At 39.4% G+C, this 21,644-nt stretch overlaps 1 protein-coding gene across 16 annotated transcripts in view; it reads left to right on the top strand.

The window, feature by feature from the left end:
- Positions 1-21,644, top strand: part of NAALADL2 (N-acetylated alpha-linked acidic dipeptidase like 2) — a 625,547-nt gene that overhangs the window by 272,113 nt on the left and 331,790 nt on the right. For all 16 annotated transcript variants that reach the window (XM_087965359.1, XM_087965362.1, XM_087965366.1 and 13 more), the window contains one exon: positions 9,592-9,711. In XM_087965359.1, coding sequence (XP_087821485.1) covers positions 9,592-9,711 — 120 coding nt within the window. The remainder of the gene's footprint in view (positions 1-9,591; positions 9,712-21,644) is intronic.

The following is a 21,644-nucleotide window of genomic DNA, read 5'->3' on the forward strand; positions in this document are numbered from 1 at the left end:
AAAAGTTTCATCCCTATGGCTCCTATGGCGGTGCCTGGGAATATTTTACGGGATGGAAAAATTGTCTCGGGCAAGTCTGACAGATCTTGGTATGATTCCTGAAGATGCAATTGGGAATGTTTCTTTCAAGCCCTGGCTGTATTTCCCTTTGTGATTTGTGGTTTGTTTATTTTTGGGAGCACATGGGAATGTGTGAGATTGTTTCAGTTACTTAAACAGCTGAATGTTTTACTCAGAGGTTTGCATGCTCTGTGGCTGTGAGAACTCCATCTTCAAAATGACAACCACAATCTTTTTAGCTATGCTTCTGTTCCAAATGTTTGAAATGGGGAGAACCAGACAATCTGCCATGTATTTTCACAGGTGAATACCTGGATATTCTTTACAAGCCTGTCTCTCAGATGCACATGGCAGAAACTGAGCCGGAAGGAAGTTCCCGCAAGTATAACACAACCCCGAGTAATCTCCCCTTGTCCCCTCAAGCATAATGAACAGAATACATATGGTAATGTTAGAATCAAGATGCTTGGGGATGTGAATGTAGATGTACTTTTGTGTGCAGATAATGCTGTGTTGTTGGCTGAGAACCCAAATGATTTGCTGGGAATATTAAGTAGATACTATGGGGTAATGAAGATGATGGATCTGAGAACTAATGTATGAAAGAGGAAAGAGTTGTGTTTAGTAGGGAAATGCAAGTTATAAAGGAAGGGAAACAAATCTGCAAATGCATATAAACACACACACACATATATATATATATATATATATATATATATATATATATATATATATATGTATGTATGTATGTATGTATGTGTGTATGTGTGTGTGTATGTGTATGTGTATGTGTATGTGTATGTGTATGTGTATGTATGTATATATGTGTGTGTGTGTGTATATATATATATTTTATTAAGTTTTGTTTTCGTGGGTATTTATATGTATGGTCTTCAGCTTTGTTCGAGTATTTTCCCACATCATTATACACATAGACACACACACACACACACACATGTTTATATATTCTCATATATGTGTGTGTGTGTGTGTGTGTGTGTGTGTGTGTGTGTTTTCTTAAGTTTTCGCGGGTATTTATATGTATGGTATTCAGCTTTGTTCGGGTATTTTCCCATGTCATTATAGTTGTGCTTTTAAAGTTGTAGCAACGTTTCAGCAGAATCTCATCTGCCATCATCAGGCTTCTCTATAGTGTTCATCTGTGAGTCAGGCTTTGACAGCCGTTTCTGTTTTAAATTTGGGGCAGCCTATTGCTGTGCCAGAATGGTTTTTTCTTCATCCTGATTGGTAGGGAGTCTTGGTCTGTGTTTATTGGTCTTGGAGTTTGCTGTGTTCTGCTTGATTGGTGTTTCTAATATCTTCTGTCTGTTTTGTAGCTTTTTTGTTTTTGTTTTGATTGGCTGGCAACATTGTGTTTCCTGTATTGGAGGCTTTTAGTGCGGCCTGGCTCTGAGCAAACGGATGGCTATCACTTATGCAGGGAAGGACAGCACATACCCCAAAATCAAGTTCACCATGGAAATGGAAACAAACAAACAACTACCATTCCTAGATGTACTAATCTACAAAAAAACCGATGGCACACTAGGACACACCATATACCAGAAGAAAACACACACCAACTGCTACCTCAACACCCAATCCCCTGACTACCCAGCACAGATAAACTCTGTGGCCAAAGCACTAATTGCCAGAACCAAATGCCTGGCAGACAAGACACACATAAAGACTGAACTATGTACCCTGACTAAAGTACTGACAGCCAACGGCTTCCACAAAAGCAACGCTGCTTCCCTGGCTGGCGGAGAGAGCCCGAAGCCGCCCATCCTTTCCACCCCTCGCCCAGCCCACCCCCATCCCCACACATCTCCATTTGAGCCGGCAGCTCCAAACGCTGCAGCAGAACGGGCATCAGGCAGAGGCGCTGACGCGGCAGGGCTCAGCTCGGAGGAGGACACAGCGCAGGCCGTCGCCTTGCCCCCCTGTCAATGGATGGGTGGGCGCTATCACTGCCTCAGGCAGCCTCTCCTGGTGGCCCCTTCAGGTTCGGGCTGGAGGGACTTGGGAAGGAAGCCAAGCTTGGGTTGGCCTGGCTCTTTCGCTTGACAGGCGGGCACATACCCATGGCTTCCTTTCCTGGCTCTGCCCAGCCCGCACGGCTCTGGCACGGCCTTGAGAGGATGAGCAGAGGATCCAGCGGGGAGGTGCTCGCTGCCTTGGTGAGAGCTCCGCCGCCGGGCAGGAGGGTCCGCCTGTCAGCTGCGCTGGACGCCCCAGGCGAAGCTCTTTGTGCTCTGCCCAGCACCAGTCAGGGATCGTGGCTGGGTGCTTCTCCTGGGGTGGGCCGATCCTGCGCTGCTGCCCTGGGAGATTCACCTCCCCACATGGGGTTGGGCTTCCCTCTCGGGCAGGGGAGGCTTTGTTGTACCGGTAGTAGGGTGTCATTTTTAAAAGAATTGGCTTTGCCTTTGAAGGTGAAGGGAAGGCGGCGACAGGAGTGCCTGAAGCCAAGTGTCTATACCAGGCTGTGGTTGCAGGGAGGAGCCCTGGCTGGCTGCGTGTGGCTGCGCCAAACGCGGCGGCATTGCTCTAAACACCATGGCAGCAAGGGAGAAGGGAAAGCAATGGTGGAGGAAGGTCTCCTGATACAAAGTGCCCCACCAACGCCAAAGTCAACGCAGGCAGCACCATATCCGGGTATGCAACAAAAGTACTTCCTAACGGCAAGCCCCCCGCCATTCCCCCCCATTTTGCATGTTTAATATAGGCCTTAATTTGGGGGGAGGGGCTTAATTTGATTTTATGCCGATAAAACATGCTGGGCCTTCCTATTGGTGGAGGCCGTATTGTTGGAGAAACACAGTATATACATATATATATATATATGGATCTTTGGTTATTCGGGTTTTCTCCCGCGTAAGATTGGAAGTTTCTAGGCAACGTTTCGATGAAGTCTCATTCATCATCTTCAGGCTTCTGTCTTCAGCTCTGTGCTTCTCAGAGTGATGTGAGCTTGCAGCTGCTTCTTCCTTTTAACTGCTAGAGGGGGTGTGACTTGATTGGTTGGGGGCTTGGCTGTGTTCTGATTGGGTGGGGGTGTGTTCTCATTGGTTGGGGGTTTGGCTGTGTTCTGATTGGTTGGGGGGTTGGCCATGTTCTGATTGGCTGGAGGTGTGTTCTGTTCAGGTGGGGGCTTGATTGTGCTCAGGTTGGTCTTAGTTACTGGGGGATTTGAGCTGGTGAGCTGTGATCTTGCTGTTTGGCTTCGAGTTCGTGGTCGTGCTGCATCTTCATGGTGGGGATCAGTTCGTTTCATGTATGGCTCAAAGCCACAGGACATGAGATTGACTTTCAAAATACCAGAACTATCACCAAAACCGAACACTTCAACAACAGAATAATCAGAGAAGCCATAGAGATAGAAAAACGCCCACACAACATGAATAAAAGAGATGACACCTCCCGCTTACCAGCCATTTGGAAACCCACCCTCATGAACAGACGAGTACCCAACATGATAAATGACACCAGACCCACACCCATGAGGGCCACACAAGATGCCACCACCACACTTCCACGTAGAAATCAGACTCGCACCCACACAGAAGATGAGACACGACCACAGACCAGAAGCCGTACTGCAGCTGCATCACTACCCACTTCAAACTCCTCTGAACCATGCATGAAGCGAACTGACCCCCACCATGAAGATGTGGCACGACCACGAACTCGAAGCCAAACGAACACAGACCCAGACCCCAAACTCAAAGCCATATTAAAAACCCAAAATGCTACATCACAGCCACCCGCTCAGGACATCACATCAGAAAACTCAAGAAATTACACCTCAAGAACTCAAGAAGTCACAACACAGCAAATGACCCAGGATATCATAGCACAAGACCAAGGATACCACAGCAATAAATCTCACAAGGTCATCACACAACCCATTACCCAAGCTGTTACTACACAGGAGGCTAATCGAAAAGAGATCAAAACACAAACGACCCAGGAGATTACAACGCAAGACCCAGGATACCACAACAAAAGAACTCACAAGCCCATCACACAACCCATTACCCAAGCCGTTAAAACACAAGAGGCTAACGACCCAGGAGATGACAGCACAAGATCCAGGATATCTCTACAACAAAAGGCCATTACACAGCCCATTATACCAACATCAACTCCATCAACCAATCAAGAGGCTGCAGCACAGCCAACCAGCCCAGCACACCACCCCCACCACTTGTATATATATAGAGATGGCAGCTCCGGTCACACACTGCTTGCACTGGCACCAAGCCGAAAGTACCAGCCTGAAGATGGCGAGTGGGACCTCGCCGAAACGTTGCCTAGATACTTTGAATCTTACGCGGAGAAAACCCGAATAACCAAAGATCCACATACAAATACCGGGAACCTCAGAATATATACAGCACAGCAATAGGCTGCCCCAAATTCAAATCTGAAACCACTGTAAAGTTGATACAGACGGACACAATACAGAAGTGATGATGGCAAGAGATGAACGTTGCTACAACTTTAAAAGAGAACCTAACACCATACATGTAAGTATAAAACTTAAGAAAACAAATATATATATATATATATATATATATATATATATATATATATATATATATATATATATATATATATATATATATATATATATATATATAAAGTTTTCGCAGGTACTTACATGTATGGTATTCAGCTTTGTTCGGATATTTTCCCACTTCATTATAGTTGTGCTTTTAAAGTTGTAGCAACGTTTCGGCAGAATCTCATCTGCCATCATTAGGCTTCTGTATTGTGTTCGTCTGTGACAACCAAAATCCAAGACAGAGAACAAGAGAATGGCAAAGCCCTCCTCCCATATATAAAAGGCACTACAGACAAAATCAGCAAGATCCTCCAAAAACACAACATTAAAACAGCATTCTGCACAAACAGAAAAATATCCACCATCCTAAGAAATCCTAAAGACAAAATCGAGCTAGAAAACCAAGGAGTATACAAAATCCCTTGCACTGCCTGTCCCACCACATACATCGGACAAACTAACAGAAGAATAAGTGCACACATTGAAGAACACAAGAACTCAATCAAAAAAGAACCAACCTCTTCCCTGGTCCAACACCTCAAAGCCACAGGACATGATATTGACTTTAAAAATACCAGAACTATCGCCAAAACTGAACATTTCAACAACAGAATAATCAAAGAAGCCATAGAGATAGAAAAATGGCCACACAGCATGAATAAATGAGATGACATCTCCCGCCTACTAGCCATTTGGAAACCCGCCTTCATGAACAGACAAGTACCTAACATGAAGAATGACACCAGACCCACACCCATGAGGGCCACACAAGATGCTACCACCACACTTCCATGTAGAAAGCAGACTCACACCCACACAGAAGATGAGACACGACCATGGACCAGAAGCCGCACTGCAGCTGCATCACTACCCGCTTCAAACCCCTCTGAGCCATACATGAAGCAAACTGACACCCATCATGAAGATGCAGCACGACCATGAACGTGAAGCCAAACAGCAGGATCACAGCTCACCAGCTCAAATCCCCCAGCAACTAAGACTAACCTGAGCACAACCAAGCCCCCACCTGAACAGAACACACCCCCAGCCAATCAGAACACGGCCAACCCCCCAACCAATAAGAACACAGCCAAACCCCCAACCAATGAGAACACATCCCCACCCAATCAGAACACAGCCAAGCCCCCACCCAATCAAGTCACACCCCCACTAACAGTTAAAAGGAAGAAGCAGCTGCAAGCTCACATTACTCTGAGAAGCACAGAGCCGAAGACACAAGCCTGAAGATGATGAATGAGACTTCATTGAAACGTTGCCTAGATACTTTCAATTTTATGCGGGAGAAAACCCGAATAACCAAAGATACACACACACACACACACACACACACACACACATATATATATATATTAGTGTGTGTGAGAGAGAGAGGGGGGGGAGAGGGAGACAGAGTATGCATATGAACAATAGGTATTATGTACATAAGGAGCATGTGTGTATAAATATAAACGATTGAGTCAAGAATAAATGTGGAAAGAAAATAAAAATGAACGATCCAGTATGGAAAAGTAAATTGAATGAGTTTGATTATTTAAAGAGAATAAATGAAGATGGAATCACAAAACAAATATTTGAAGGAAACATAAATCAATGGAGAAAAAGCAAAAGACTGAGAAATTCATGGTTGGACTGCAGTGATGCAATACTGGAAAAATAAAGAATGTGATACATAAAATGGTGCAAGCAAAGATGGTGCATGAGAACAGAAAGATAAGGAGAAGGCTTTAGTATAAGGGGGTCTCTGCAGATTTTACGGACTATAAAGGGCAGTACTCATCTCCATCTCAAGCAGAAGTGGTATTTAACAGGCTCAGACCAGTTCTGGAGAACCGGTAGTGAAAATTTTGAGTAGTTTGGAGAACCAGAAAATACCACCTCTGACTGGAGATTTTACAGTATCCTTCTTCTGCCACACCCACCAAGCCACACCCATAGAACCGGTAGTTAAAGTTTTTGAATCCCACCACTGATCTCAAGGCCATTGAGCTAGCACTGTCCGAAGACATTTCTGTGGTCCTGTGGCCAGTGTTGTTACCTTTCCACCAAAGTAATACCTATTTATTTACTCACATTTCCATGTCCCTAAAGTGCTTTTTCAGGAGGCAACTGGACTTTCTTATTTTCTCTTTGAGGACATTTCGCTTCTCATCTAAGAAGCTTCTTCAGCTCTGACAGGATAGTGGGGAATGGAAGGATTTATATTCCTTGCAGACAGATGGTCATTTGCATCCTTTAAGAGGGTCGTTAAAGCACTTTTAGCTACACAGTTTGGGATGGACACCCTTTGAATGGTTTGGGACTAGGAATCAATGTCCAGAGGAAAAAATTGCAGACTACAGGAACCAGGAGCACTACTCGGGTGACCCTGAGGACACAGATAAACCTCCAAGTGTTTCAACAGCCCTCTAAAAGGATGCAAATGACCAGCTGTCTGCAAAGAATCCTTCCATTCCTCACTATCCTGTCAGAGCTGAAGAACCTTTTTGGATGAAAAATGAAACATCCTCAAAGAAAGTCCAGTTGCTTCCTGAAAAAAGCAACTTTGGGACAACCATGACCTGGATAACTGAGAATCTCTACAGAGTTTCACATTTGCATGCTTTCAAACTGCTAGGTTGGCAGGAGCTGGGGCAAGGATGGGAGCTCACCCTGTTGAATGGCGCTCAGAACTCAAACCTGGGCTGTCAGCTTTCCAGCCAACAAGTGCAGCATCTTAACTACTGAGCCACCACACTATCCTACATTTTAGTACTGTATAATGAGGCTGATATTGGAATAATGTTAATATATGCTACATTTGAGAGCCAATTTGGGGTAGTAATGAAGGCATCAGGCTAGAAACTGGGAGACTGGGAATTCTAGTTCTTAAGCACAAAACCAGCGAGGTGATCTTGAGTCAGTCACTTTCTCTCAGCCCTAGAAAGCCGGCAATGGTAAGCCATTTCTGAAATCTTACCAAGAAAACTACACTGACTTGAAGGCACAATAATATGTTTTTTAAAAGGCTACAAACAGTCATATTTCCTTTGACCTGTCTTATCACACTATTAATTTATTTAGTTTACTATTTCCTCCATCTGCTTTTAATTATTTAGTTTACTATTTCCTCCATCTGCTTTCATAGATTGTTTACCTTGAAAATGAATAGTGTGATCTGGGAGTAAGTATGCATGTATGTATGCCTACGTAAAGTGTATTAACATAGTGTGAATACAAACATAATTAACAGAAATAACACCCTATTCACAGGAAACATATTAAGCAAATATTTTTAAAGCATCATATTAAGATAATTTGCACAACAACCTTCATGTAACTTTTGAAACACAGTTATATATAAAGCACAGGAATCCTGTGTGATAGCAAATGGGTAAAAAAAAATCCTCAGAGTAGGAGGTAGGAGGCATTCTTACTATAAATGGAACCATGGTGATGCAGTGGTTAGAATGTTCTGTTGCAGCCTAATTTTGCCAACTGCCAGCAGTTCGATTGTTACCAGCTTCAAATTGACTCAGCCTTCCATCCATTCAAATGAGGACCTCAGATTGTTGTGGGCAATATGCTGACTCTGTAAACCGCTTAGAGAGGGCTGTAAAGCACTATGAAGCGATATAGAAGTCTAAGTGCAATTGCTATTGTTATTGCTATAAAAGGTCAACACATTGTCTCTATCCACTAGTGAAGCATCTACCATATTGTCCTATAGAGTGTGGTAAAATATCACCTATCTCTAATGGACTTTAAGCACTATTCTTATGTATGTTATATGATCATGTTTCTCAGGCTAAATGAAAGCTTGTGTATTTATGACTACATACATGCTTAAAAAAAACTTATAAAAATGAACAAATAAAAATAATAAATAGGAAGAGCCTCTAACAATACATGGGTGAGATTCAGAGGAATTTAGAGGAGAGGGGATAGGAAATTTACATGCTGTTGTGTGTCACTCTTCCAAGGTTTCATCAGTGAGCTATGAATTGTCCTCTGTTTGAAGTGGAAGAACATTTCCATTTTTAGAAATAAACCTGCAGATCTGTAATGAGGCAATGATAAGAATATGGTGGTATTGCTGCAGCTTGTTGTGCATTCTACTTATCATGTGTATGCATAAGCTGTTTAATGTGCTCATGCAAATGATGTCCATGGGAATAACATATTGTGAATACGTAAATGACAAAATAACAGAGATGGATTTAGTCACATATAAAGACAAACAGGTGATTATCATACCAGTAATGTGAATAACGCAGATGTCTATGGATACCATCTGTTCTGACCAAGGCTTCCTAAACTGTAATTATGCACACACTTATTTTAAAAACAAGACTTATTTTATTGCAACGCTAGGAATTATTTTCATTCCCAGCCGGTAATAAATCTCAAACAGTCCCCCGAGATAAGCACCCATCTTTCTTTTCTGTGAAGTGCTGCCAATAATAGAAGTATCAAATGAACTAGAAAAAAAGCCAATCGAAGTACAAAGAGGTTCAAGAATGAACCAGAACCAAAAGAAATACTTTGCTTCCTGCAAAGGTTTGGTCATCTTTGCCTGACCTTTATACCTTATGGGAGGGGCAATCACTTCCCAGCCTTACTCCCGAGTTGCCTCTTTTGTTTCAGCTGATCTTGCCTTCTAGCAGCTCTGCGCATACACGCACTGGGAATAGGCTCCCCTGGGTTCTCTGTCTCACTGCTGCCAGACTCTGGAGGCTCCAGAGGCAGCACACCACTCCCAGATGGTCCTGGCCCCATCTCTGCGCAGGACCCTCATCCAAGTCGTCTCCAGACTCCCTGACTTGTCCCCATTCTTCCCCACTGTCCAATTCCACTGCCGTCTGCACCTGCTGCTGGCGAACCATAACACTATCTGCCTATTCATTCTTAATATATAGAAAAGGAATATGCTAATCAATAATCCATCTTTCTTCTTTTTCTAGGCTGATGTCTTTGATGTACAATATGGAAGTCCAGGAGACTTGCTCAGAATTAAACAGTTTACTAATGTATCCAGCAAAATTGCTCTTTTGAAACTTGGACATATGCCTTTACTGTATAAGGTTAGTTCTGGATTTTCCCCAGTGCATTTTTTTTTCTTTCTGATTTTTGAATCGCAAGTAATAACTTGCAATCTGCGGTGTGGTTTCGTAAAGCTGCATTTGATTGTTTATTTCTTTATTTTTCTTAGTTCCCAATGTTATAAATGTTATAAACCTTTTCTCTAATGAACTGATTTTATTTTCCAAAAAGAGACAGAAAAAAAGGCAAACAAAAGAATGCTTGGCTCTAATTTATTGAATTTATCGAATGATTCCTATGATGAAATGGAGAGTTCAATTTATATACCTCTGATACCTTAGCCATTTTACTATATTTAATCTCCTGATCAAGAATTTGAAGAGGAGACAGTAACAGTTTTAGTTCAACTGACTTTGGTGGAAAGGTAGAAAGTTATCAAATTAGCTTGGTATCTTTGTACATCAAATATCATAATACAGCACTCTTAACCAGCCAAAGGTACTTTGGGATATTATTAACCAAAATGAAAATCTTCTTCCTGTCTGTGGTCAATGCTCTCCTAATAGAAGAGATTTTAGAATTAGACGTTGGATTAGGAAGCTTTCTGGAGCCCTTAGAGAATGGACTAAACCAATAATCTGTATCAGAATTGCAATGAATAGTTGAGATTGCTATTTATTATATATGTAGATTTTTGAATAACAGTTATGATTATCTCTTTTGGTATCCCAGTGAAAGGTTGCTTAAAACATATGCAATTAATTGTTTTAAAATGTTTAAAATCTGTAGAGATTTTCAGTCATCCAGGTCCTGGTTGTCCCAAGGGTGTTTTTTTCAGGAGGCAATTTTTTTTCTTTTGAAGACATTTCACTTCTCATCCAAGAAGCTTCTTCAGCTCTGACAGGATAGTGTCAGAGCCTTCCATTCCCCACTATCCTGTCAGAGCTGAAGAAGCTTCTTGGATGAGAAGTAAAACATCTTCAAAAAAAAAAAAAGTCCCTTTGCTTCCTGAAAAAAACACCTTTTGTTTCATATATGTTCTATAGCCCAGAAAGACTGTTAGAAATCCATTTATGGAGATTAAACAATAGGTCACGTGATTTATACTTGTTCTGTTATTTGAGGTTTTTTTTTATTTAGCATATGGCTTTATTAGATTAGTCAGAAGGTTACAGTGCTAATGTAGAGTAGTAGTTTGGCTGCCTGTTTACCAGTTCTGTAGGTACACACTTGTGCGCTTCTCAAGGTGTGCCACAGGAGGGTGAGCTAGCTTCACGCTAGAAAGAAATATGAGCAGCTTTTTTGGCAGTGCCATTCTAAGGACCTTCTTCCTCCACCGAAGCCACATTGCAAATGGGCGCCAAAACCGGTAAGGTTCAGGCCCAGCAAGATCCTAATCACCGCAAGAAGTGCTGGCTAATCTCCCCACCAAAGTGGTACCTATTTATCTTCTCACACAGAACATGCTTTCAACCTGTGAGATGAGCAGGAGCTGAGGCGAGTGATGGGAGCTCACCCCACCACACAGTGCTAGGACTCAAGCCACTGGAGCAGAGATTATCTTCACTGTCATTAAGCCACTGATTTGGGGTTGAAATCCATAACATTTCCATATGGCTTTGCTGCTTGTCATACAGATCCAGATTAACATGGTTGGGAGGCACCTTGTAGGTCACCTAATGCAAACCCCCCCCCCACCCAAGCAGACCCTACACCATTTTGACAGATGGCAGTCCGGTCTCTTTTTGAAAGCTTCCAGTGATGAAGCTCCCACCAACTTCTGAAGGCAAGCTGTTCCATTGATTGATTGTTCTCACTGCCAGAAAATTTCTCCTTATTTCCAAGTTGAATCTCTCCCTGATTAGTTTCCATCCATTATTCCTTGTCTGGCCTTCGGGTACCTTGGAAAATAGCTTCCCCTTCCTCTCTGTGGCAGCCCCTCAAATATTGGAACACTGCGATCCTGTCTCCCCTGGTCCTTCTCTTCACTAGACTAGCCATGCCCAGTTCCTGTAACTGTTCTTCGTATGTTTTAGTCTCCAGTCCCCTAATCATCCTGGTTGCTCTTCTCTGCACTTTTTCTAGAGTCTCAACATCTTTTTATAGTGTGGTGACTAAAACTGGATGCAGTACTCTAGGTGTGGTCTTACTAAGGCTTTATAGAGTGGTATTAGTACCTTACTTGATCTTGATTGTATACCTCTGTAAATGCAATTTAGGATTGCATTGGCTTTTTTGGCTGCTGCTGCTGCACACTGCTGGCTCATATTTAATTGATTGTCCACTAAGACTCCAAGATCCCTCTCACAGTTACTGCAATTAAGCCTGGTTTCACCCAATCTATATGTGTACTTTTGGTTTCATGAGTGCCTGTGTTCTACCTGGTTAAATCTCTAAAACAGTGGTCCCCAACCTTTTTTGTACCAGGGACCAGTTTCACGCAGAAACACTTTTTCAAGGACCGGGAGTCCGAGTTTGGTGGTTTGCTTGCAGACGTTTCATTACCTGACTAGGTAACATCTGATGTTGTTACCTAGTCGGGTAATAAAACGTCTGTCAGCAAACTCACCAAGTTCAGGAGCGCCAATGCCTCCTCATTGCAACCCTGAGCGACAGATATTCTCTTCTATTGGGACATTTAAAACGGAGGATTTCAGCTGCAGATTCAGGAACTGCGCCGGGCTGAGGAGCGCCTTCAAAACTGAGCGCTGGGCGGCGGCGGCCCACGGCTGTCTCCGTGGCTCAGGACAAGTCCCTGCAGGACGGCTGAGAAGCCCCGCCTCTCGGCCCTGCCTCCCTCAGCCTCATCCCTCAGGTGTCTGCCTCGTTCCTCTCTCAGTCGCTCTCTCGTTCCTCCACCAGCCCAGGAAGAAACTGCTTCAAAGAAGCCGGCAGGGTGGCTTTTCCTGTCGGCGCAGCTCCCCCGAAGCGCCCGTTCACCCCCACCCCGCCGCCAATCAATCCAGGTTCAATCCAGTGCTCCGTTCTGCCTGCCTGCCTGCCTTCGCTTCTGGTTGTTTCGGAGCAGCTTCGGCTGAGAAAAAGAGGCGAATGGTTATTATTCTCAGCCGAAGCTTCTCGAAACAACCAGAAACGAAGGCAGGCAGGCAGGCAGAACGGAGCACTGATTGAACCTGGATTGATTGGCGGTGGGGTGGGGGTGAACGGGCGCTTCGGGAGCTGCGCCGACAGGAAAAGCCACCCTGCCGGCTTCTTTGAAGCAGTTTCTTCCTGGGCTGGTGGAGGAGCGAGAGAGCGACTGAGAGAGGAACGAGGTGGGAGGAAACCAAAGCCACTGAGCCGGAGAGCAGGACAGGCTTTGGTTGCTTCCTCCCTCCCCTTCTTTCATTTGTGTCCTTGATCCCTGATCCCAGCAGCATTCACCGAAGGCGAAGAAAGCCGCCATTTTTATTTTATTTTTTATTTTTATTTCTTTGCAGCCCGGTGCAAAGTGATCCACGGACCGGTACCGGTCTGCGGCCCGGTGGTTGGGGTCCCCTGCTCTAAAAGATACACCCAGAAACATAAACTATTACTAAAGTCACAAGATCGTAACAGCCATCTTGACTTTTCTGACTGTCCTCCTCACATAGGTATCCCTGATTTCAGGCGCCCCTGACATGGATAGAATCAAAAGCAGGGTAATAGCTTGAAGGCACCAAAGTGCCAATTAAGGTTTAAGAAAGAGTATTGAATTCTTAAGTTCTTTGTATCTGCATGACGGTGCAGAATAATAAGAAAATCTATGGCAAAATGATAAGGAAATCTATGCTACAAAGGAGAGATGCAGCAATAGCAGATGATGTTTTATTGCACATTTGTCTTTCTTCAAACATGGACTCGTAGGGGGCTTATCTCCCATTTCTAATTTTTTCACATCCCACTGCTTCTTCCATCTGTTTTCTTTCCATAAAATAAATGTTAAGGCAGCAAAAATGGAAGAGCTGCACAATGTATTTTGATTCATAGCACTTGGAATTGAAACAGCCAATAAACAGGAGCAAGGAAGAAAACTGATCTAGGGAATATTAGCACAAAGCTTATAACAGTAGTCATTTTGAGATAGGGCTGAATATCAATTTTTGTCAGCTTTTCATTTTTCTAGTCATAAGCCTGCATTCATTTGAAAATAAGCAATAATCATAAAACAGCAAAAACAAGTTTGCATTTCCTGGTGCTCCTATTTCCAGGACACAGTTTTGTCTCACATGTGTTACATTTGCAATTATGTATTTTTCCCTAATGCATTACATCATTATTCTGTGTTATTTTCATGCAAATATGATTGTTTGTATGCACTTTCCTCTAGTAATGACAATTTCATACCCTTGAGAACCACAACATGTTACATACAAAGTTGAGAGAAATTGTGGAGGAAATTGGATTTTGGGGTATATGTTGGTCTGGAACAGAGGTGGTATTCAGCCAGTTCTGACAGGTTCAGGAGAACCAGTAGCGAAAACTTTGAGTAGTTCAGAGAACTGGCAAATACCACCTCTGATTGGAGATTTTACAGTATCCTTCCCCTGCCACGCCCACCAAGCCATGCCCACAGAACCTGTAGTAAAAAAATTTGAATCCCACCACTGGTCTGGGAATGTGTAATTTTATGAGCCTTACAAGGTGACACAAATAAATTTGTCCCTAGTTCTTATTTGGGAGCAATTTCAGGTAGCTGTGCATTTTCCCCCTTAAAAATATTCTTTGCCTTTTGGAGTTATGATTTCAGGACACTGCACAATTGAAACAAATCCATTTTCCCCCACACCTTGGTCTCAAGTGGCATCATTTTATAAAGTCCACAGGAGCAAGAAGAAGAAAAATAGCAAAGATTTTTTTTTTCTTAACAGCTGTATCGTTAGAGATAGCCATGCTGTTTTCTATTGTTATGTGATCGGAGATCAGATTCTTCAACATCATTACTTATCCTGTTGGAGATTTAAACATGCCCCAAGGAGAAGCTCAACATAACACATTGTCTGTCTAACCTCTTCAAGTTCCAGGATCTTACTAGGTTTGTTGGATTTCCTCCAAAAGTCACTGCTTCCAGCTGTACTGAAATGGTGCGTGCTTCTTAAAAATAAATGCTATGAACTGTAATGGAATAAAAGGTAGCAAAAAAAAGCAATAGATACACAATGCGTTGCTTACTTTTAAAGCCATTTAAAGATACTCATTGCTCTCCCTTTTAACTTATATCACCGTTCATTGCTGTAATGGAATTTGCATGGCTTCCAGGTCTCTGCCAACCAGAAAATGTTATAATGTTATAACATAAAACATAACATATAAAATGTTATAAACACAACACTACTACTTTTTTATGACCCTGTAATTCCTTAATTCAGGGTACAGTCTGGGAAACTGAGTGGAGCTGAGCCTTTAGAGGCTGGATGCCATTCCTGACTACGCAGAGTTTGCAGCATATATTTTCCCTTTCTGCCCTTACTTTGAATCAAACTCTCAACCTTCCAAATGGGAGGTGAGCATCTTCACCATTAGACCACTCTGTCCCTATAAATCATAACATTCCTGATAGGAAAAAAAAACCCCACCAATTATAACTCAGGGTGGAACTGGAGGGGTCTTGATGGTTTTCTTGTAGACATTTGATTACCAAACTAGATAACATCATCAGTGCTAGAAGGGAATGGGGTTTGTTCTTATATTTTAGTGGCTTGCCCTGACAGTGTTGGTAGGAGTGTTGGTAGGAGTTGGTAGGAACCTGGTGGTTCCTTGATTAAGGTGTTGTTTAATATTAGCTTGTTTGTCTGCATTGGTAGTTCCTTCATTGAGTTATTGTTCCCTTGATTGCTGGTCTAGTGTTAATCTTGGTATCAATCTCTGCTCATATCAGCCTGGATTGCTGGTAAGGAGGTGTTTGTTTGTTTTCTTTTGGGCTTTTTGATTGTCTCTTTTTTTTTTTTAAATAAAAGTTTTATTGATTTTAACAACAAATAAAAACACATAAAACATAAAACATAACATAAGAACATCATCATTCTTCATAAATTTACAGACAGTGTATCGGTTGGTTTATCACTCCTTTTTGTGCATCTATTTCATAGTCATCATAATAATTATGTTACATAATAACTCATATTATCAATCAACAATTATATATCCTAATATCCTTATTAAACAATCATTTGACTATAATTTAACTAATTCATGCTTAAGCGAGATAACTATAATTTAATTAATTTATAACAAATCGTAAAATCATACCAAATCTATCTTAATATAATATTCTAAAAATATTATCAAAACCAATATATATATATATTCTATTATTATATTGTTTTATCTAACCATTGATAAAAAGATCCCAAACTTCATAGAATTGTTTATCTTCTTGTTCTCTAATTTCAAATGTCAATCTACTCATTTCAGCACATTCCAATATTTTCTTAATAATTTCTTCCTCTAATGGTATTTTCTCACTCTTCCAATTTCTAGCAAATACAATCCTAGCCGCTGTTAACACATTTACAATCAAATACTTTAAGTTTTTATTAAATGTATCAGGTAAGATTCCCAATAGAAAAATCTCTGGTTTCAAATCTATATGTTTTTTTTGTCATTTCTTCCAACCATATGCGAATTCTAGTCCAGTATTTCTTGGCCTCCTCACAAGTCCACCACATATGGTAATATGAGCCAGGGATCTGATGACATTTCCAACACTTTTCGGATTTATTCTTGAACATTCTTGCTATTCTTGCCGGGGGAAAATGCCACCTGTAAAACATCTTATACAAATTTTCTTTATATGCTACTGACATTGTCATTTTATAATTTTGAGACCACAATTTTTGCCATTTTTCTAAATCAATCCCATATCCAAAGTTCTTCCCCCAAACAATCATTGTTTCTTTGACTTGTTCTTCCTCTAATTTAATTTCCAACAAATAACTATATAGTTTTTTAATCACTTTTTCATCAGCACCTGTCAAAATCCCATCTAAATCAGTCAATTTATCATAAAATCCTTCTGTTTTAGAATCTTTAAGATACCTTGAGTGTATTTGCGCATATGAAAACCAATTCATCTTTATATCTTGTTCTTCTAAATTTTGCATCGTTTTAAGTTCACCCTTTTCATCCAGTATTTCCCCATATCTAACTGTTTGTTCCTTCTTATAAATTATGGGATAGGAAAAAGCTTCAATAGTTGATAACCAAACTGGAATTTTCAAATAACATTGTTTCTTAATTTTCTCCCAATTCAACCATAACGATTCCCGTATATAGTGCCTTCTGAAATAACCCTGCGATTTAGTTCCCTTATACCATAAAAAAGCATGCCAACCCAATAATAAATCATGTCCTTCCAATGCCAGTAATCTAGACTTTCTTAACGTTATCCATTCTTTAACCCACATTAAATTTGCAGCTTGATAATACAACTCCCAATTAGGAAGGCCAAATCCTCCTCTAATTCTAGCATCCTGTAAAAGTTTTAGTTTTATTCTCGCTTTCTTACCTTGCCATATATACTTCAACACCATTTTATTTAATTCATCAAAATAGTCTTTACCAAGCCTAATTGGTATTGTTTGAAACAAATATAAAATTCTGGGTAAAATATTCATTTTAATTGTTGAGATTCTACCTATCAAAGATAATTGTAGATTTTCCCATTTTTTCAAGTCAGATGCTATCTGCTGTTTAAGTTTAATATAATTATTCTCTTTCAGTGTAGTACATCTTGACATCAAAATTATCCCCAAGTATTTAACTTTATTCGTAACTTGAATTTTCAATAAGTCTGCCAACTCTTCTCTTTGCCTTAATAACATATTTTTTGTCAGAATCTTTGTTTTGTCTTTATTTATTTTCAAGCCAGCCATCTCACCATACGTCTCTATCTTTTCCAGTAGTTTTAAAGCTGTCTCTAGATGATCTTCCAGAATAAAGACCAAATCGTCCGCAAAGGCTTGCAATTTAAATTCCTCCTTTTTAACTTTCATTCCTTTTATATTTGTATCCTCTCTAATATTTCTATTTAATACGTCCAAAGTCAATACAAATAACAAAGGGGATAGTGGACATCCTTGTCTTGTGCCTTTTTTAATATTGATAGAGTCTGTAAATTCTCCATCTATCATCACTTTTGCTGTTTGCTTATAATATATAGCTTCTATTGCTTGAATAAATTTTCTAGCAAAACCCATCTGTTCCAATAATAATAACATAAATCTCCAATTCACGTTATCAAATGCCTTTTGAGCATCTAAAAATATCAAAGCCATTTGCTTTTCAGGGTGTGCCTCATAATATTCCAAAGTGTCCAAAATTACTCTCATGTTGTCTTTAATTTGTCTCTTTGGTAGAAATCCATTCTGATCAGAATGAATAAAATTATTTAAGTATTTTTTAAGCCTTTCTGCCAAAATTGAAGCAAAGATTTTATAATCTGCATTCAATAAAGAAATAGGTCTATAATTCTTAATTTGTGATGGGTCAGTCCCTTCTTTTGGAATAAGCGTAATATAAGCTTCTGACCATGTTTTAGGTATTTTCTTATTTATCATAACTTCATTCATAATTTCTAACATTGAAATGCTCAATGATTCTTGTAATGTTTTATAAAATTCTGCCGGAAACCATCTGGTCCTGGTGCTTTCCCGTTATTCTGTCTATTAAGTGCTTCAATTAATTCCATCATTGTTATAGGATTTTCCAACATTTTCCCAGTTTCATCAGATATCTTGGGTAGGTTGGCATTTTGTAAATACTGTTTAATTTTCCCCTCATCAAAATCCTCCTGCTTATATAATTGCGCATAAAAATCTCGAATAATTCTCTTTTTCTCCTTATTACCATGACAGACTAGACCCTGTTCATCCATTAACTGTGGTATTCTCCTTGATTCTTTCTCTTTTCTCAGTTTGTATGCTAACCATCTACCTGGCCTGTTTGCATCCTCAAAATAGTTCTGTTTAGCACTTCTAATTTTTTGCGCCAATTCTTCTTTCTCTGTTTGATCCATTTTATGTTTAATTATATCCATTTTAAATTTAATATCTTTTTTCTGTGGCATTCTCTGTAATTCTTTTTCCAATTTTTTATAATCATCTTCTAAAGTTTTAATCATTTGCCTCTTTCTAATATTTTTTTTCTTTGTGTATTCCATTATCAATCCTCTTGCATATGCCTTCATTGTGTCCCAAACATTCTGCATTGAAGTATCTTCTTTTCTGTTTTCATTAAAAAAGAAGGCCAGTTCTTTTTCCATCCACTGTGTAAAATCTTTTTCCTTTAAAATAGTATTATTTAATGTCCATCTAGATCTTCTTTTTGTCCTTTCCATTTAATTGTCATTGGGTTATGATCTGCCCATGTACTTGTTTCAATATTTATTTCTTGAATATTAGATAATAATTCTGTTGACGTCCAGATCATATCTATTCTGGACCATGATGAATGTCTATTCGAGTAGAAAGTATATTGTTGAGTTTTAGTATTTCTTTCTCTCCATATATCTTTTAGATTTAATTCCTCTATCATTTCAAAAAAGGATTTAGGGAGGATCTTCCTATTTTGTCGTGTTGTTTTTGCTGTGTAGTCCAATTCATTGTCTACAATTCCATTAAAATCTCCCATTATAAATATATTAGCGTAGTCCAATTCAATTATTTTCATATGTAACTTTTTATAGAATCTTTTTTGTTTATCATTCGGAGCATAGATTGCAACCAAAAGTATCTTTGTATTGTTATCCACTATTTCAACCATTAGTACTCTTCCATCTTCATCAGTATAAATCAATTTTGCTGAAATAGTTTCTTTAATATACAATACCACTCCTCTTTTCTTACACTGGGTCAAAGAAGTAAAAATTTTCCCTATTTTTTGGTCGCACCAATAATTGTTGATGTTGTTTTTTAATGTGTACTTCTTGTAAGCAAATTATATCAAATTTTAATTTCTCTATTTTATGAAAAGTTTTCCTTCTTTTAGTAGCTGAATTCAGTCCATTTATATTCAAAGAAATCAATTTTTTTTTCCTCCATAGTTATGATTTATATTTAGGTCTAACGGCTCTCGTTGATCTTACTTCACGTTGTTCTTTAGTCTCCACTTGTCCACCTACTGCACCTTCTTCTTTTCCCATCTCTATTTGGTCCTCTTGAAATTCAGTTAAGGTAGTCTCTTCTTCTATCTCTGTTTCTCTTCTTTTAAAAAATTCCTTATAAAACGATTCTGCTTCATCAATTGAGCCAATTCTGTATCTCTGTTCTTTCCATGTAACCATTAATCCTTCTGGAATCAACCATCTGTAATTCACCTCCTTTTCCAATAATACTTTAGTCAGGAAATGATATTCTCTCCTCATCTCTCTAATTTTTCTGGGTACTTGTTTTAAAACCCCAATCTCTTTATCTCCATATTTCAATGTCTTCTCTCTTGCCGCTTGTAATATCTGTGTTCTGATAGATTTTTTAGTGAATCTAACATGAACTTCTCTTGGTAACTTATTCCTCGATGCATATCTTGTAAAAACTCGGTATATCTCATCTATTCCATCCATCATTTTTTCCTCTGTTATTTCCAAAGCTCCAGCCAAGATTTCTATCATTACTGCAGCAAGATCTTGTCCTTTTTCTTCCTCTATATTTTGAAATCTGAGGTAATATTCTGATCTATCCATCTCCCACTTCACCATCTCATTCTTGTTTTGTTCAAGCGTTGTCACTCTGTCATCAATATTTCCAATTTTCTCATCTCTTTGATTGTCTTTCTCTTCTAATTTTTGCAATTTCTCATCTCTTTGATTGTCTTTCTCTTCCATTTTTTGCAGTCTCTCATCATACTTCGCCATCATCTGTTGGATATTTTCAATTTTTTGTTCAATACTCCCCATCCTTTGTTCAATACTCATTTTAAGTTCTTGAATTCCTTGCATAACCGTCGTTAGATCCGTTTGTCCTTTATCTTGCTTCGCCATTGTTGAAAGTCGTCCTCCAATTGATGGGGAGGCAGGAGCAGAAGTTGATGCGCCAGAAGGTAGAACTTTCTTACTCATTTAAATAACTCGGAATCTTCCCACTCTTTTAATCCAGTTGGCAGTGTAACAATTATAATCCAATTAGGGAAAGGAAAAACGTAAAAAAGAAAAATCAGTAAAAAAAAACCAAAAAGCCCAAAATTTAAAAAGGAAAAAAAGTTTCAAGGAAAAAAGAAAAATTTCTTTCTTCAGGTTCTTCTAGACCTTAATCCTCAGTTGCAATAGTCAAAAGGAGAATAAAACCCAATAATATTAAAAAAATAACAATAATAATAAAAGGAAAAGAAAAGAAAAATTCTTCAGGTTCTTCACACCTTAATCCAATTCTAGAAATCTCAAGAAAAAAAAAAAAAAAACATGGCCACAAAAAAAGAGTATATACATACAAAGGTAAAAAAAAGCAAAAGTTCCCCCCAAAAAAGAAAAAAAAAAGGAAAAAAGAAACAATATTCTGAGGCTTTCCCTTTAGAGAAAAAAAAATGAAAAATAATAATAATAGTAATAAGCAAAAGTGTACAAATATTACAAAATACTATAGGGTTAAGGAGGAGGGATAAAAGCTAGCAACAAGTAAAGCAAAAATCACACTGCATTTTATTTAAACATCCAAGGCTCTTATTATGGCTTCTCCACAAGTTTCAAAGCCAAGCTTCAAACATTCAGTTGATTGTAGAAATCCCAAAGAGACACCTGTGAAAACATTCTCCAGAGTTCCTCCCTCTATCTTATCAACTCAGTGTCCTTGGGAGAGAGTTTCTCACAGTTCTCTCAACTTCAAGTAAAGTATTTTCAAGCCTCTAGTTGGCAGTGTTGCAGAGTTGCAAAGTTTCTCAACTCCACTCCCCCTTCTTCCTCCCAAAAAAAAACCAATAGAAAAAGAAAATATGTATATATATATGTGTATATTTAAAAAAAGAAAAAATTACTAAAGGAAGCCTCTATTAAAAATATAAACAGTCA

Source organism: Notechis scutatus, chromosome 4 (genome assembly GCF_049901735.1).
Source record: "Notechis scutatus isolate UNSWTSFEM ecotype Mainland chromosome 4, rNotScu1.2, whole genome shotgun sequence".
Taxonomy (NCBI): Eukaryota; Metazoa; Chordata; class Lepidosauria; order Squamata; family Elapidae; genus Notechis; species Notechis scutatus.